The sequence below is a fragment of the Bufo gargarizans genome, chromosome 1, assembly GCF_014858855.1.
Source record: "Bufo gargarizans isolate SCDJY-AF-19 chromosome 1, ASM1485885v1, whole genome shotgun sequence".
Lineage (NCBI taxonomy): Eukaryota > Metazoa > Chordata > Amphibia > Anura > Bufonidae > Bufo > Bufo gargarizans.
The window spans coordinates 654,168,655-654,185,858 of record NC_058080.1 but is presented as its reverse complement, the minus strand read 5'-3'; the positions used below and the strand labels follow the sequence as shown (position 1 = coordinate 654,185,858).

The 17,204-nt window shown below is 45.2% G+C and overlaps 1 protein-coding gene across 1 annotated transcript; it reads left to right on the top strand.

Moving 5' to 3' along the window:
* Positions 1–6,449: 6,449 nt before the first annotated feature.
* On the top strand, positions 6,450–7,007 carry LOC122929244 (histone-binding protein N1/N2-like). The gene has a single exon (XM_044282759.1). It carries the CDS (start codon positions 6,450–6,452, stop codon positions 7,005–7,007), a length of 558 nt encoding a protein of 185 aa, XP_044138694.1.
* Positions 7,008–17,204: the final 10,197 nt, after the last annotated feature.

Sequence of the window (17,204 nt, the reverse complement as noted above, 5' to 3'; positions counted from 1 at the left end):
CTGCTACCCTGATGAGCACTTTCATAATGTGCTCCAGTGCCTGCCTGCGCACATTCTCCTCCTATCAGCCCGCTCTGCTTACCAGCACAGTGTGTGCTGAAGTTCCAACAGGGGCAGGCTGACTCCGGTCGCTCAGAAAGAAGCTCGGCCTATCATGAGGCCTAACATGAGGGGCCGGACCGATAGGCCCCCCCCAGCCCCTTTGAGCCCAGCACGATGTGTCGATCTATCTGATGACAGGGGTGTGCCTACCACAGCGAAGTGAGCGCGTCCTATAAGCTGAGCTGGTTGCCATGCCCCCTGCCTTCCAGAGCGCTAAGACATCAGTAGTTTAAAAGGGAAAAAAATGGTGCTGTTACTCTGCATATGATCCACCCGTTTATACCCCCGTTTTTGGGCGCCAAAATACAACCAAACATTCACCCCTGAAACATGTCGACAATAAAGTTATTGGAACCATACGCCATATCTTGATGTGATCCTTGGCAGCGCCCACAGAAAAGGATCATCTGGTTTTCACCAATTCGTCTGTACTAAGGATAAGCCATTGAAGAACCCGATAAGCCCTTGTTACTACCAGCAACCATCAGCTCTTACACTTTTCGCAGCCTGGTTTCTGTATATGCTATCCAAAAAATGAACTACGACAACCAACACACTTACAAATAATGGGGCCAACAGGGAACCGAGAAGCTACCGGGAAAGCGGTAAAAAGTGGAGGTTAAATAGGCAGACCAGTTTATATGTACTTTCTTCTGGGTAAATCATAACTAGTTTCCTGACCATTTGATGCTCACTTTGACATCAGGTCCAATCCATACCATAGGAGGATGATTGTTAATGTGCCAGATAAGGCAGAATTTTATATAACAATTAGAGATGAGCGAATTTCATGTTATGAAATTCGTTCACGCTTCGTTTGGTGGTAAAAGCAGAAATGCGTTATGGATTCCATTACCATAGACCATAACGCAATTCTATGATGGAATGCATAACGGAATGCCTTTAGAGGCATTCCGTTATTCATTCCGTCATAATAGAAGTCTATGGGCTGCATAACAGATCTGTCCCGTTTCCATTATGCAGGGGAGTCCTCTCCTGTATAACGGAAAGGGAACTGATCTGTTTTGCAGCCCATAGACTTCTATTATGACGGAATGAATAACGGAATGCCTCTGAAGGCATCCCGTTATGCATTCTACGTCATAGAATTGCATTATGGTCCGTGGTAACCGAATCCATAACGCAATTCTGCTTTTACCACCAAACGAAACGTGAACGAATTTCAAAATATGAAATTCGCTCATCTCTAATTACAATAAATGGAATGAAAGCTTTTATATATGTATAATACATAGAAATGCTAGAAGTGCTTTTTTTTCCACTAATGCAAGGCTTAAAAAAATGCACTAAAAAACTATTTTCTTTAGCGTATAATTCCTGTGACAGTCTAAGCAGCCTTTGCCTAAAATACAGGGTCAAACCTTTCACAAGAAAAACAATAGCGTTGCTGCATCCTGACTTGTAAGCCAAGGGATGTTGTTCTGGTGACTGTCCTGTAAATGGGAGGAAGCGCTGAATATTTCATGAACAATTAAGGTTGGGGTTCATGTCCCCTCAACTAGAGTTTGCAGCCAGCAAGATGCGTATTACAGGAATTTATGAAGAAGAATGGAACTGGGTATTATGCAATCTGACGTTTTTCGAGTCAATGCATTCTAAAATTGTAGGTCACGTCAGAGGTAAAATCCCGAATACAGGCACGTGGCGCTCACATGAACTTAAAGGACCGGAGCTCTGCTAAAACTAGATCTCATTCATAATGAAATTCTGTGATGACTGTTAAATATACACATAAATAGTTAGTAATTTATACATTCCTGTCGTTAGTGGCATACCGCCAATAGAGGCAGACCATTCAGTCACTAGGGGCCTGTGAGGTTGGGGGGCCCAGGCAAACTGCCTGGCTGCCTCTTAAGGAAGTGGCATTTTACAGTGGGGCATGGGAGCCTATGGTTCCGTCCCCGCCATTCAGCCTCATAAGCCTCAGGCCACAGGGCCTGAAGCCTATGAGGAAATAGAACGGCGCATGGAGATCGCAATTATCTTACTGTGGCCTCATAGGATTACGTGATGTCACATCATCAGGGTATGGTGAGGTCATCACATCTGCCTGCATCGGGATGAGGAAACTCAGGCCAGATCGCATCACAGACAGCGACACAGATGAGCATTTTTAATTATTTTTTTGATGCATGTATACTGACATTACTGAGGGGTGGCAGACGGCGGGGGGGGGGGGGTCTACACTACAGAGGGGGCCATTCTCTGCCTGTTGTGCTTGTCTGAATCCTGTTGGCGTTTATTTGCTAAATACTGTATATGGGGTTTTCCCTATTTTTCTGCTATACAACGTGCACTGAAAAATAATATGCATGTGTTATATGAAATGATGGAAGGTAACCAGATGTATTTTGGAACTGTGCTTTCTTTTTTGAAGATATCAGTGCTATAAGCTCCCATTGTTTCATGACAGGTGGGGGGTTCCACTCCCTGGAACCCTGAGATCAGCAGGTCATACTGGAATGGAATTCACTGGAGTGCTATGACTAATAGTGATGGCCAATCCATCAATATTAGTGGATAGGCTAATCTCAGGGGTCCAGGGGATGTAAATCCCATCAGTCATGAAATGACTGTATTCACTAGAGGGCCAGGACCTCTTCATCGTAGCACTCAGTACAGCTGGTTCCACATGAATGTAGCTGTGTCTGGTACTGCAGCTCAACCCCTACCCGACTGCCATACCACTATATACGTGCTAACTACACATGCCCCGTGCAGTTAGCACGTGTATAAACGTTGGCAGCCTGAAAGAGAGGGAGTGCTACTTCAATGATCTCTGCAGAGCTTCCCAGAGATGTACCCAGCTTCCTTCTTCTGCCCAGCGATAACCGAGCCTATAGCATCGTTTTCTCAGCAGAATAGTATCTGTTGACCACCATGATTGTCCAATCATGGTGGTCATATGCTTACATGATCCAGCACTCCCCAACCTTGTTTCAGCCTCCTCTTCCTTCCCTTCACAGCGCGGTCCAGTGAAGGAGAGAGTGAAGAACACACAGTGAAACATTTCTCTATATATCTATATACATATGTGGTAATGTGTATGGTAAAGTCCTGTAAGGGGTGTATATCTCACCCAGGTTCCTCAACTGGGTTAGATGAAGTAAAATCCAGGAAGATGGGCTGGCTTTAGCAAACATGGTTGCTGGAGTTATTTGTTTGTTAAAGTACAAGGGCTGGATTTTATTTGGACTGGGAAGGTAGGTTTAGTAGTGAGACCTTCCCAGCCCACCCCCAATCCAGGGTGTTTTCCCCTAACCTGAGGTCATCGCAGGTGAGGCCTGCTGTAATCAAGGAAGGGATAAAACCAACCCTCTGTGTGTCAGTCTGAGAAGAGAGGACTTGGAAACAGAGGCCTGCGTAGGCTCTGTGTGGTCTAGCCAGGAGGGCTGAGGGGCCACGAAGCTGTGTGAAGATGGATCTCTTCCCTGTCTGGACTTGTGTTTGGTGAGCGGATCTGCTAAGGGTTGAAGCCTGAGACCCTGTGTATAAGCTGTGCTTAGAGGTGAGTCAGGGAAAATAACTTTCTGTTAGTTAGAGCCCAGACAGGCAGGAGTTTATTTAATTATGTTTATGTTTGTGCTGGTGCCAAAATAAAACATTATTTGGTCTTTAAATCCGTTGTCTGACAAGACGTCTGTGGTTGCGACCCCCTGAGAGGGTGTGATCCCTTATAATTGGTGGAGGATGCGTGCATGTTGTCCATGCAAAAAGGGCACAATGTTGTTGCTAGGGGCAACAGAAAGGGAAAAGGAAAAGTGTTGCCAGGGGCAACAACATGACAGAAAGAGCAGGTGCTGCTGAATTCTGCTTTCATACCGTGTTGGAGTTAAACGGCCGGAAGCCTGTTTGTCTGGTGAAGCTGCTGCTCTTGCTATTCTGGACACTTTTGCTGTGTTTGCAAGGAATTGCTGTGTGGAGCATAAAGGGCCAGAAACCACAGTGAAAGAGACTGACCTGCCAAAAAAACAAAACATTTTTGGGTGGTGGTCACTATGATGTCTGTGCCATTATGCACTTTATAACATTATGCACTTTATAAACCAGCTGATACAGACCCACCTGCAGCCGGATTGGGAAATGGATGATTGTTTGATCAGGAGATTTGACAGATCTCGCGAGTTGGTGATTGGGGGAATCCTGCTGTGGGTCACTCTAGATTCCCGCCAAGTGTCTCGGGTCATGCCCAAAGTTCTGGACTTTCTGAAGAGGGGGCCAGAGACAGATGCAACTGTGTCTCTGTCCTTTGTAATGGACTATGGCTCTGTGCAATGGGAGCTCTTGAAATGTGAGACCCTGGAAGTGGAATTTGCGCTGGGAAAAGACTTTCCATTGTTTTGGCAGCTATGGAGCAGAGAAAGTGCTTCAAATTGTGCGGCTGGAGAATCCAAGGAAAAGTCTTCAGAGTGTGTGACTCACCGTCTGGAAAAAGACTGACGAAAAAAGATTCAATGCCAAGGCGTTTCCCATGGCAACTACTACCTTGAGGAGTCTGCATGTGATAGTGGCACCAGGAACCAAAGGCAGAAGGTTTCCAAGATCCAAGAAAAGGATGATGGCCTTGGTGGAGATGTTCCTGGAATATCCTCATCTCCCGGGACTGATGAATCCGGGACGTCAATGGGAAGAGCATTTCTGTTATTGCTTGTGTAGCAGACAAAGTGACAGTTCCTGTTATTGCTTGTGTAGTAGACAAAGTGACAGTGAGAAAGGCTCTAGAGTTTGGGAGTGGACTAAAGACTGAGTCCCATGGGCAGTCTGGTACCGGTGAGGTCTTCCCACCAACGAGACCGGGGATGCTCCAGTACTGGAGGTGCCATGAGTGGGGACACATTGCTGCCCATTGCCCTCTTACTTCAGAAGCCCTGAACTGTGGTGTGAGTCGGCAGCAGTTGCTATCGGCCGAGCCGGTAGGTGTTAAGACACCGGGACACGAGACTGCTACAAAAATGTGTGACATTGTGGTAGATGGCAGTCCAGTCCAAGCATTGTTAGATGCAGGGAGCCAGGAGAGCCTGGTACCTGCTAGCTTGGGCAAAATGCTAAGTGTACTGGATATTCATGGGGATAGCAAGAACTATCCTGTGGCTCTCACTGAGTGTCAGATTCCAGTGGGAACTGGGACTTATGAACTTGGAGTTGCAAATACGCTCATGTATGATGTACTGTTGGGCCGTGATGTCCCCTTGTTCTGGGAGTTGTGGGTAAATGGAGACACTTCTGTAGAAAGTGACGAAACTTCTGCAGAACTTGTGCCTATCCCTTTAAATGAAGGTGTGAGAGAGATGCACATTGAACACAATGGTTTAAGTGAAATGACCATTGAAAACAATGGTGCCGATAAGGTGCAAAGTGAACATGTCAAGTTAACTGAAATGCCTAATGAAAATGTGGGGCCATATGATGATGATGTAGATGACACCCCCTTTCCTTTGCAGGTTGTGGTCAAGGAAGAAGCTCCCCATGCTGGTAAAGATATATGTGATTTAGAAATGCTGATTAATGTTAAGAGCAACCAGCTGGGGGAACCCACTGTGGGAAATGTGCAGGAAAGTGTGACAGTGTTAGAGGGTGTACCACACTTATCAGGTGCGTATAAGCAGTCTCCACTGTGTTCTATGGTTAGTAAGCTCAGGTGCACGGTTGATGAAAATGTTGTGACATACAATGTGAACCAGGCACATGAAAGAGAGCCTGAGCGGGTTCAGGACGTGAACCTGATTAAGTGGGGAGAAGTCAGCATAGTGTCTGAGAACTATACCCAGGCAGTGGGAGACTTTGACCATCCCGAAAGAGCATGTAGAAGAGAATGACCGACTTCTGGCAGAGACTCACTTCCAGCTGGGCCTGGCATATCCATAAAGCTGCAAACGTGAGGATGCTTTTTCTCTCTCCACACAGTCCCTAGATACGGTAAAGAAGGGACTAGCTGTCCTCACAGAGCAACTGGAGAAGGCTTCAGAAGAGTCAAAGGAGGAGACCCAGAAATAGATGAATGAACTGAAGGGTCTACTGCCTGATATCAAGGAGAAGATTAAAGGTTTCAAAGAAGCACAGAAAACTGTAGTAGACACAGACTGAGTGCTTAAAAAGACCCTGGGTGGAATTCCCTCAGAGTTTCCAAAAGAGAACGGTGGTATTTCTACCACTGCATTGTACGGGGAACCAACTGTGTATCAGATATCTCTCATCTATTATGGAAGAAAGCAAATGGGAAACCTAAGGAGGAGAGTCCTCTGAAAGAGGCCAAGAAGTCCAAGCCATGACCTGTTGAGAATGGGTCTGGAGATGATGCCACTGCGGTGCCGGCCAAGACAGAGAAGATGAAAGAAGTTTCTGCTGAACAAGTTGAAAGGGCTGATGTGGATGCAGAGGCCAGGAGACTCATGGCATGGAGTAATCGGGACCTGGTCATGAAAGACATTCCCTCCGCTGTGAATGCCTTCCAGGAAGTCAGCAGCCTTTTGGGGATGAAATACAGTGGGATGGAAGACCAATATGCAGATGCTGTCTACTACTATGGGATGGCTCTCCTGGAGCTTGCTCGAATGGAGAACAATGTCCTGGGTGACCCTCTGGAGCAAATGCCAGAAGAGGAAGACAAAGAGTCTCATAAGGACTCCAATATCCCCAGTGCCTCCAAACTCGATGAGAAAGAAAAGGAGGAATTAAGAGTGCAGGTATATGATGCCATGTCCGAAAAGGATGAGAAGGCCGATGAGTTGGAATGGGAGAAATCCTCAGATTCTGCAGAGCCCAAAGAAGAGGCTAAAGGAGAGTCTGCCGAAGTGGAAAAAGACACTGCAGAGGCAGAGGACTCTGAAACTCCCGCCAAACCTGAGGAAACCACTGCTGAAGAGAAGGAAGAGCATGAAAATTGAACTTCTGATCGTTCTAGAACTAGCAAATCTGAAAGCAGAGATGCTGAAAGAACTGTCATTATGGATAAATTAAAGGTAGAGCCTGTCGTTGGTATCAAAAGCCAAGATTGAAATGCTAAGAGTAAAGAAAAAAGAAAGATGCAATCTTTTGATGAAATAGAGAGACAAAGAGAGCGAGATCAAAGAGTGCGAAAGTGCATCATCATCGCTCCTGAAAGAGAGTATCTGGCCATTAGATGGGCACCGGAGTCCCTTAGGTATTATATACTAGGTAGAAAGTTGGTGTTTGTGACAAACAGAGCTCTGCTGGCCTGGGTGTGGCAGAATAAAGGAAAAAATGTGACACTGGCCACATCTTTCAGAGGGTATGATGTGGAGAAATGCCCAGACCTCCGGTCTGGAGAAGTGGGAGGGGGGGATATGTGGTAATCTGAACGGTAAAGTCCTGGAAGGGGTGTATATCTCACCCAGGTTCCTCAACTGGGTGAGAAATGTAAAATCCAAGAAGATGGTGCTGGCTTCAGCAAAAATAGTTGCTGGAGCTATTTGTTTGTTAAAGTAAAAGGGCTGGTATACCAGAGAAAGAGGAAGGTACAAACTGTGTACAATATATCCAGAACTGGATTACTGAAGTGGTAGGAAGGAAAAACTTGTCCAGTCCATTCACAATTGAGAGAGCACATAGAATCCCAGGGAAAAATATACCAGGAAACCTACCTAGAAATATTATTGCAAAAATGTTCCCATCCAAGAATAAAGAAATGGTTATGAGGAGAATAAGAGCATTAGAATCGGTTGAAATTAATGGCTCAAGGGTTTCAATATGCCCAGATTACTCTGTAACAACGCAAAAAGAACGAGGAAAATTTATAGAAGTGAAAAAAAGACTACGTCAGGCTGAGATTAAATACTCCCTTCTGTACCCGGCAAAACTTAGAGTGGTGTACAATGATAAAGTTAGTTTTTTCTTTTCTCCACAAGAGGTACAGAAATGGTTGGAAACTATGGGCTTAGTATAACAATATAACACAAAAGTAATTTGTTGATGGTGGTTGGGGGGAGAGGGAGGGGGGGAGGGGATACAGAGTATACTCCAGTTGGGTAGGATGTTCAAGCCCCTTTTGGGTCGAGGGCATCATATGTGGGTTGGGGGGGGGGGGGGATAGGGGAGGACAAAGAATATCAAATTTTTTTTTTTTTTTCCCACTGGCCCTTGGATAGATACTATGAGAAGTAAAAAAACATGATCTATACTAAACTTTTATGTTGGAATGTGAGAGGCCTTGGGGAGAAATTAAATTTTTTTGCAGTATTTTATATCATTGGGAGATATCTTCCAGCGCTTGTTTGTCTGGTGGAGACTCATATGGTTAGAGACAGACTAAACTTGTTTAAAAGAAAATGGATAGCTCACTAATTCCACTCTGTGTTCAATGGGTATAGCAGGGGGGTTAGCATTATTATTCATAAGGATATTAATTGCTCTATAATCTCGACGAACATTGATGTGGAGGGTCGGTATATATTTTTATACGGATATTTTGAAAATGTAAAATGTGTACTGGCTGGGGTATACATTCCCCCACCTTATAGACATGAGGTGCTCTTAAAACTATATGAGTTTCTACTAGACAAAGGTGACTCTTTATTAATATTAATGGGTGATTTCAACTGCACAATGAATAATGACTTAGATCGAGTAACAAAAAGTGAAAACCCTAAAAAGAACTGTAGTTACTCCGCTGAAAAAATTAATGCGAGAATTTGGGTGGGGGGACATATGAAGGATTCAGAATCCAGAAGCAAAACAGTACTCATGTTATAGTAAGAGCTACGATTCTTTGTCAAGAATAGACTTGATATTTGGTAATCAGTTAACATTACAAAAAAATATAAAGGTCTTGTATGAACCGAGATGTATCTCAGATCACTCTCCAGTATTGGTAAAGGTGGGTTTGAAAGTCGAGAATCTGAAAGGGAAGCGTAAAAACTACATGATAAATCCCATATGGTTCAATTTAATAGGTAAAGAAGATCAAATATTAAAGGATTTTACTTTCTTTTTTCAAATTAATAAGGATACAGCTGGAGTGAATGTGGTTTGGGACACTGCTAAGACCTATATAAGAGGATTGATAAATAAAAAGTTTATTGAGCTTAAAAAAGGATATAATAAAAAAGAGGAAGATTTAAAAACTAAGGTGATAAATAAGGAGGCACAGATGATAAGGGAAAAAACACAGGAAACCAAAGATGAGTGGATAAAAGCGGTTAATAATTATGATAATTACATCAAGGAAAGGGCGCAGAATAAATAATTATTTGTCAAAACTAGGAATTACTGGGAAGGAGGTAAACCGGGTAAAGTTCTATCCAAGATAATCAAGAACATGGATACGGTTGAGAATATCGCCGCAATTAGAGGAAAAGATGGCCTACTATATAATGATCAGGAAAAAAATCAGGATATATTCAAGACCTTTTATAAAGAACTGTACTCAGTAAAAACCCAGATACATGGAGAAGAGATGATAAAATATGTGCGAGAAATAGGAACCCCAAAACTCAATGATGATCAACAGATAGTATTAGACCGGCCTATATCCGTAAAGGAGATATAAAGTAGCAATAAATGAAGCACCATCTGGTAAAACACCAGGCCCGGACGGTATTCCAAATGAATTATATAAAAGAGATAAAGAATTCTGGGCAAATAGACTTATGGAAGTATTTGAATACTCAAAAGCTACAGGATGTCTCCCAGAGTCTATGGGAGACGCGACGATTATTCTAATACCAAAAAAAGATAAGGACTGATTGGATCCCATATCGTGCCGTCCAATTTCACTCATGAATAATGATTGTAAAATTCTGGCCAGGATTTTGGCGAAAAGGTCGAGGAAGGTCATAGTACATCTGATCCATGAGGACCAAAACGGATTTATCCCGTTTAGAGGGGCAGATTAAAGTCACACCATTGTGGTATAATAGGAGGTTAGGTAATGCTACCTTCTTGAAAGAGGCCAAATATTGGACTGATAGGGATTTATGGCATATTTCACAATATTTTCAAAATGAAACACTGAAGGATAGGGAACATTATTAATGAATGTAAGGGAAGATAGACAAAGTTATTTTAGATATATTCAGTTGGTGGATATCGTCAAAACGGTTATAAAAAAGGAGGATATAGTGACAAAACCACATGAGGTGATTAATTATATAGTAGGTTGGAAAGGAAAGCACAAATTGGTGTCAAGCTTGTATAAAAAGATACGAGAAACTAGAAGTGAGGGATTTATTTGTAATAGTAAATCAAAATGGGAGAATGATATAGGGATAATAACAGACGATCAGTGGGGAAAATTTTGGTGTTTTAAACCTTACCTGAGGAACCCCTCTCACAGGGTAACTCAGTTTATGATATTACACCGTTTATATATAACACCAAAATGGCTCAAGAAAGTTTCAGCTAAAATGCCAGGACTATGTCCTAGATGTATGAATGATAAAGCGGACATTATCCATATGTGGTCGAGGTGCCCAAAGATTCAACCATTTTGGTGCAGTCTGATTGAATTAATCGGGGATATTTTTAATTTTAAAATCCAATGGACGCCTTCTGTATGTATTTTGGGTGAAACTTCCCATGAGCTATCAAAGGAGAATGAAATAATGTTATACAAATCATGTTTTATAGCTCGCTTATTGATAGCAAGAAGATGGATGCGCCCCGAGGTACCAACAATAAAAGAATGGGAAAACTTGATGAGCTCTAATTGTATAATAGAAAGAGTAGGATACATTAAGAGTAACATAGGTTATAGACATGAGAAAATTTGGGCTCAGTGGTCAAAATATATAAATAGATAGATATAGATATATTTATATATCCGTATGGCACCGTATGGTTGATTAAAGAATAACTTCACCTTCATCAGACCGGAGTGCCGTCCTTTTTCCGGATTTATATATATATATGTATATATAATTTTTTTGTTTTTTTGTTTTTTTGTCCTCCCCCTCCTCCCCCTTCCCGGCGGATATAGGGTGGGGGGATATGGGTTTGGGAAGAGTGGGATGGGGGGGAGGGGGGACATAAGGATTAAAGGGTTAAAGGTAATATAGGTAATGTGCTATCTACTGTAAAAAAAAAAGGAACAGGGCTGGATTTTATTTGGACTGGGAAGGTAGGTTTGGTTTCCCAGTCCACTCCCATTCCAGGGCATGTTTTCCCCTAACCTGAGGTCATCGCAGGCGAGGCCTGCTGTAATCAAGGAGGGATAAAACCAACCCCCTGTGTGTCAGTCTGAGAAGAGAGGACTTGGAAACAGAAGCCTGCAGAGGCTCTGTGTGGTCTTAGCCAGGGGGGCTGAGGGGCCACGAGGTTGTGTGATTCCGGATCTCTTCCCTGTCTGGATTTATGTTTGGTGAGCGGACCTGCTAAGGGTTGGAGCCTGAGACCCTGTGTATAAGCTGTGCTTAGAGGTAAGTCAGGGAAAATAGCTTTGTGTTAGTTAGAGCCCAGACATGCAGGATTTTATTTCATTATGTTTATGTTTGTGCTGGTGCCAAAATAAAGCATAATTTGGACTTTAAATCTGTTGTCTGATGAGACTTCTGTGATTGCGACCCCCTGAGAGAGAGCGATCCCTTACATATAGTATATAGATTTATATCATCTTCAATATAATCTCATTTGCCCCAACCAGATTAGTCAGGTAGTGGGAAAAAAAAGAAAAAATGAAAAGATATTTCCATAAGTGTATACATATTTATATACTGAAATGTTGTTACTTGGGTGAATAAAGGAAGCATTTTTTTTTACTTTATCTGGATGTGATGCTGCTTCTTTCATATATATATATATATATATATATATATATATATAGTGTATTGTAGGAAGGAGCAAGGGTCCGTCGTTGACGGAATGTATGTGTCACCGAGGTTCCTGGCCTCGGTGAAGTAAGAGTCAGTATTTTCAAGTGTCAGCGGCAGCTAGTGCTGGTTGACACGTTGCTATAGTAGTATGGCTGTAACGTAACTGATCCGGGTCGGCTCTTACTGGGAGTAGCTAAAGTGCTGGGTAGGTGGCTTCTCCCCAAGCTCCAGGCCGGGTCTTTACTGGCCTATATCAAACCTAGCCAGCAGTCTCAGCTGGGTGTGGATTACTCCTCTCTGACAGTGGAGCGCTGTCAGTCCCTGGGTGTTTTGTATCTGAAACCTTGTGCCGTGCAAAAGGTCTGTGAGCTGCATGCTGATAAACGGGCCCATAAAGCCTGCTGTGGACCACAGGTGGAGAAACTGCAAACCAGGTGAAGGTTTATGTTCTGTGGACTTTTCATGGTGTGAACAAACACCTAGACTGCAAAATGTCACTTTTTGTTTTTCCTTATGTGTGAGTAAAACACTGTGTTTAAGATAAAGACTTTGTGGTTGCCGCTAGCCTGTTTACCAGAGAAAATCAACACAATTAGTGTCGGATGCGGGAAACGTAGTGAGGCAAGCGTAAAGGCCGAAATAAATTAGTTTTTTCCGGGCACGAGTGTATGTCCTATGTTAAGCCGGCAAGATGACGACCCATGTCCCCTGACAAAATGGAGGCGGTCGTGAAAGCCCTTGTGGAGGCTAACTTGCAGTAGCAGGAGGCTAACAAGCAGCAGCAGGAAACTAACCAGCTGCTATTACAACATGTGATGGCGTTGAAAGAGGCAGGAGCGTCCCAGAACGTCCACGATGCCCGGAAAGCTGTCCATGTGGCAATCCCTAAGATGACCCCCTCGGATGACGACGAGACCTTTCTGGCGGTGTTCGAAAAGGTGGCCGTGGGGGAGAGGTTACCCCGAGACCAGTGGGCTGAGGTCGTCATTCTGTTCCTGGTGTCTGGACCCCAGCAAGCGTTTTTTGATCTACTGGATGATCAGGCGGCAGACTGGGGGTGAATGTATTGGTCCGAGCTCAGCGGGTGCATCAGTGGGAATTTAACCCGGCTGAACCCGCCAGACCACAATATTATTACCTGCTACATCGGTTGCAAAAATGGCTGCAGCCTGACGTGTTGACTCCCACTGCTATGCTGGACTATCTGTTGGTGGATGTGTTCTGGAAGGCTTTTCCATACCCTCTCCAGCACTGGATCGACCAGGTGTCTCCTGGTAATGCCTTAGAGATGGTCTACCTGATGGAGTGCTACGAAGCCACCAGAAAACTACAGGGTTTTTTTGGGGGGAGGGGGCCTATCAAACCCCAGAAATCTCCACCCCAGACCCGGTGGCTGGTGCTAGCAAAACCCACTCGGGACGTACCCCCTGCAGACCCAGCCCTGGTGGTTTGCTGGCGGTGTCAGGAGCTTGGACACATAAGGGCCGACTGTCCCCATCAGGGCGAACCCATGGATACCAACTATGGCTACTGCCACTCGTATGCCAGGAAGCTGTGTGCCACAGGTACCTCTGAGACTATAGACAATAGCCACCTGTGCCAGATGGAAATGGGGGGCACTCTGGCAGGGGCACTGCTGGATTCAGGGAGCCTGGTATCCCTGGTAAGAGCTGGCCTGGTGCGGCACACCGAGCATACTTAAAGGACTATCCCACCGCCCTGGTCTCTCTGTCAACGGTGGCCGGCAGGTGGACTTATGAGGTGGCCGTCGCCACAAAATTACAGCATGAACTAATAATTGGGAGAGACTTCCCCTGTTTCCTGGCACTATGGCCGGATACGAAAGTTACCAATACCCGTGAGACAGATGTAACTCTAGCAAAGTGGCCCAGCTCAGGGGGGGAGACCAGACGCCTGGGAACCTGAGTCCAAAAGGCCAGCGGTAGGGGCGACCGCCACTTCGGTGGAAGAGGGGGAGACAACCCGCTAAGTGTGATGGTGGGAGACATGGAGGACTTGCCGCCGAGTCCTGAGCTAGCAGACCTCAATGTCTCCAGGGATAATTTTGGTTCTGCACAACACAGGGATCCATCCCTATCCCAAGCCTGGGAAAATGTATTAATAATAGATGGGGAACCACAACAACTGGGTGCAGAGTCGGTGTTTTTCTGTTTTGTGATTCATCAAGATATGTTGTATCGGGTAAACTAGCTGCGAGGTGAATCCATTGAACAGTTGGTGGTGCCCCAGACTTATCGCAAACTCGTGTTAGAGTTAGCCCACCAGCATGTTCTTGGGAGTCATCTGGGTATGCAGAAAACACCGGACCGGATGCTACAACGGTTTTACTGGCCCAATGTGTTCAGAGAGGTAGAAGAATATATTGTAAGTCTTGCCCAACCTACCCACAGCCACATTTCTGTAGTCCCCTGGTACCCCTCCAGATTATCAAGGTCCCGTTCGAGCGAATCGCTATGGATCTCGCAGGCCCGGTTCCGAAATCCACTAGAGGGCACCAACACATCTTAGTCTACCTCGACTACGCCACTCGGTACCCAGAGGCAGTGCCACTGCGTCATACATCAGCCAAACTCATAGCTAAGGAGTTAATGGAGATGTTTTCTCGAGTGGGTCTGTATAAGGAGGTTCTAAATGACCAAGGGACTCCGTTTATGTCCAAGGTCATGAGGGAACTCTAAGTTGCTCCACATAAAACAGCTACGGACATCCGTGTATCATCCGCAAACGGATGGCCTGGTAGAGAGGTTTAATCAAACATTTAAAAAATATACTTAAAAGAGTGGTGTCTAAGGATGGGAGGGATTGGGGCCTTCTCCTGCCCTATCTCATCTTCGCAGTGCGAGATGTGCCCCAGGCCTCTACTGGGTTTTCGCCTTTCGAACTGCTATACGACAGACACCCTCTCATTCTGTTATACGTGGCCAAAGAGGCGTGGGAACAACAACCCACACTGCACAAAAGTGTTGTTGAGTATGTCACCCAGATGCAATGACGGATAGAAACAGTGTTACTTCTAGTTAGGGAGCATATGGAGGCAGCGCAGCGAGCCCAGAGTAGGGTCTATAATCGGCAGGCTCGGGTCCGGAACTTTAACCCGGGTGATCGGGTATTGGTTCTGGTACCAACTGTAGAGCTAGCTAGGAGGCAGGGGCCCTACAAGGTACTTAAAAAAAAATTGGAGTGGTAGATTACAAGGTACACCAGCCAGGGAGGCCAAAGCTGGAGCAGGTGTACAATGTGAATTTGCTCAAACCATGGAAAGGTAGGGAAACCTGTAACCAGGGTATCTAGGGAAAGCGGTTTCGGCCCCCTGTCTGAAGCAAGGGAAGCGGCTGCCACAGTGAAAATTGCTGACAGACTCTCCTCTAAACAGGCTCAGGAAGACAGGGAGTTCATTAGTTGGAACACGGATGTGTTCTCAGACCTCCCTGCACGCACTTTCATAATCCGGCATAACATTATCACTGAGCCTCAGGCAAAAGTCTGGTTAAAACCATACCAGGTATCCAAAGCTCGGCGACAAGCCATTGCGGAGGAAGTGCAGCTAATGCTGCAGCTAGACGTCATTGAGGAGTCTAAAAGTGAATAGGCCAGTCCGATAGTCTTAATACCCAAGCTGGACGGGACATTAGGGTTCTGTAACAATTAACGCAAACTAAACAAAGTCTCTAAGTTTGATGCATATCCCATGCCTCGAGTGGATGAGCTTATTGAGAGGTTAGGCCAAGCTCGGTATTTTTCTTTTTTTGACCTCACCAAAGGGTATTGCCAGGTACCCTTAACGGTGGCTGCCAAAGAGAAAACTGCCTTCATCACACCAGAAGAGCTATACCAATATAAGGTGTTACCCTTTGGTACTGCAAATAAAGTCGTTCCTGGGAATGGTGATCTATTATATGAGGTTCGTTCCCCATTTTGCCACTTTAGCAGCTCCGTTGACAGGGCTCCTGAAGGGATGGAAGTCTGTGATGGTCTGCTGGAATGACAAGGCAGAAGAGGCTTTTTTCGCAGTGAAGTCGGTCCTGTGCGGGTCACCGGTTTTCCTGATGCCCGACTTCAAGAGGGAGTTTGTGGTACAGACCGATGCCTCTTAAGTAGGCCTCGGAGCTGTACTCTCACAGGAAATCAATGGGGAGGAACATCCCGTTGTTTTCCTGAGCCGCAAACTTACCCCAGCCGAGACTAGGTACAGTATAGTGCAGAGAGAGTGCCTGGCCATCAAGTGGGCACTCGAGTCTTTCCGCTATTATCTGTTGGGGAGAAAGTTCCGTCTGGTGACCGACCCCTCCCCTCTCAAGTGAATGAGCCAAGCCAAAGAGAGGAATGCTCGGATCACCAGATGGTTCTTGTCATTACAGAACTTCAAGTTCTCAGTGGAACACAGGGCATGCTGCTTACAGGGAAATGCGGATGCCCTGTCCCGGGTACACTGTCTGGCAAGTGTTCACCCCCTCAGGGTTGAACAAAGGGGGAGGTATGTAGGAAGGTGCAAGGGTCCGCTGTTGACGGAAGGTATGTGTCACCGAGGTTCCTGGCCTCGGTGAAGTAAGAGCCGGTATTTTCAAGTGTCAGCGGCAGCTAGTGTTGGTTGACACATTGCTATTTAGGTATGGCTGTAAGCTTATCTGCGCCGGCTCTTACTAGGAGTAGCCAAAGTGCTGGGTGGGTGGCTCCTCCCCAAGCTCCAGGCTAGGTCTTTACTGGCTTATATCAAACCCAGCCACTAGTCTCAGCTGGGTGTGGATTACACCTCTCTGACAGTGGAGCGCTGTCAGTCCCTGGGTGTTTTGGATCTGAAAACTTGTGCCGTGCAAAAGGGCTCGGAGCTGCATGCTGAGAAACGGGCCAATAAAGCCTGCTGTGGACCACAGGTAGAGAAACTACAAACCAGGTGAAGGTTTTTGTAGTGTGGACTTTTCATGGTGTGAACAAACACCTAGACTGCAAAATGTCACTTTTGTTTTTCCTTATGTGTGAAAACACTGAACTGTTTAAGTTAAAGACTTTGTGGTTGCCACTGCGTCCACTAGCCTGCCTACCAGAGCAAATCCCCACAGTATATATTGTAAGGGATTGCTCTCTCAAGCAGGGCGGCAATGACAGATTTCTTCGCAGACAACAGGATTAAAGTCCAAACTATGCTTTATTTTATGGCACTTCAGCAATTACAGGTGAACCCAGTTATAACTCACTGGGTAAGATGAGGTTCTAGCATCACCAAAACATAAATAAAACAAAATAAACTCTTGCCCGTGTTGGCTCTAGCTAGTACAAATTTGTTTCTAGCTCACCAAT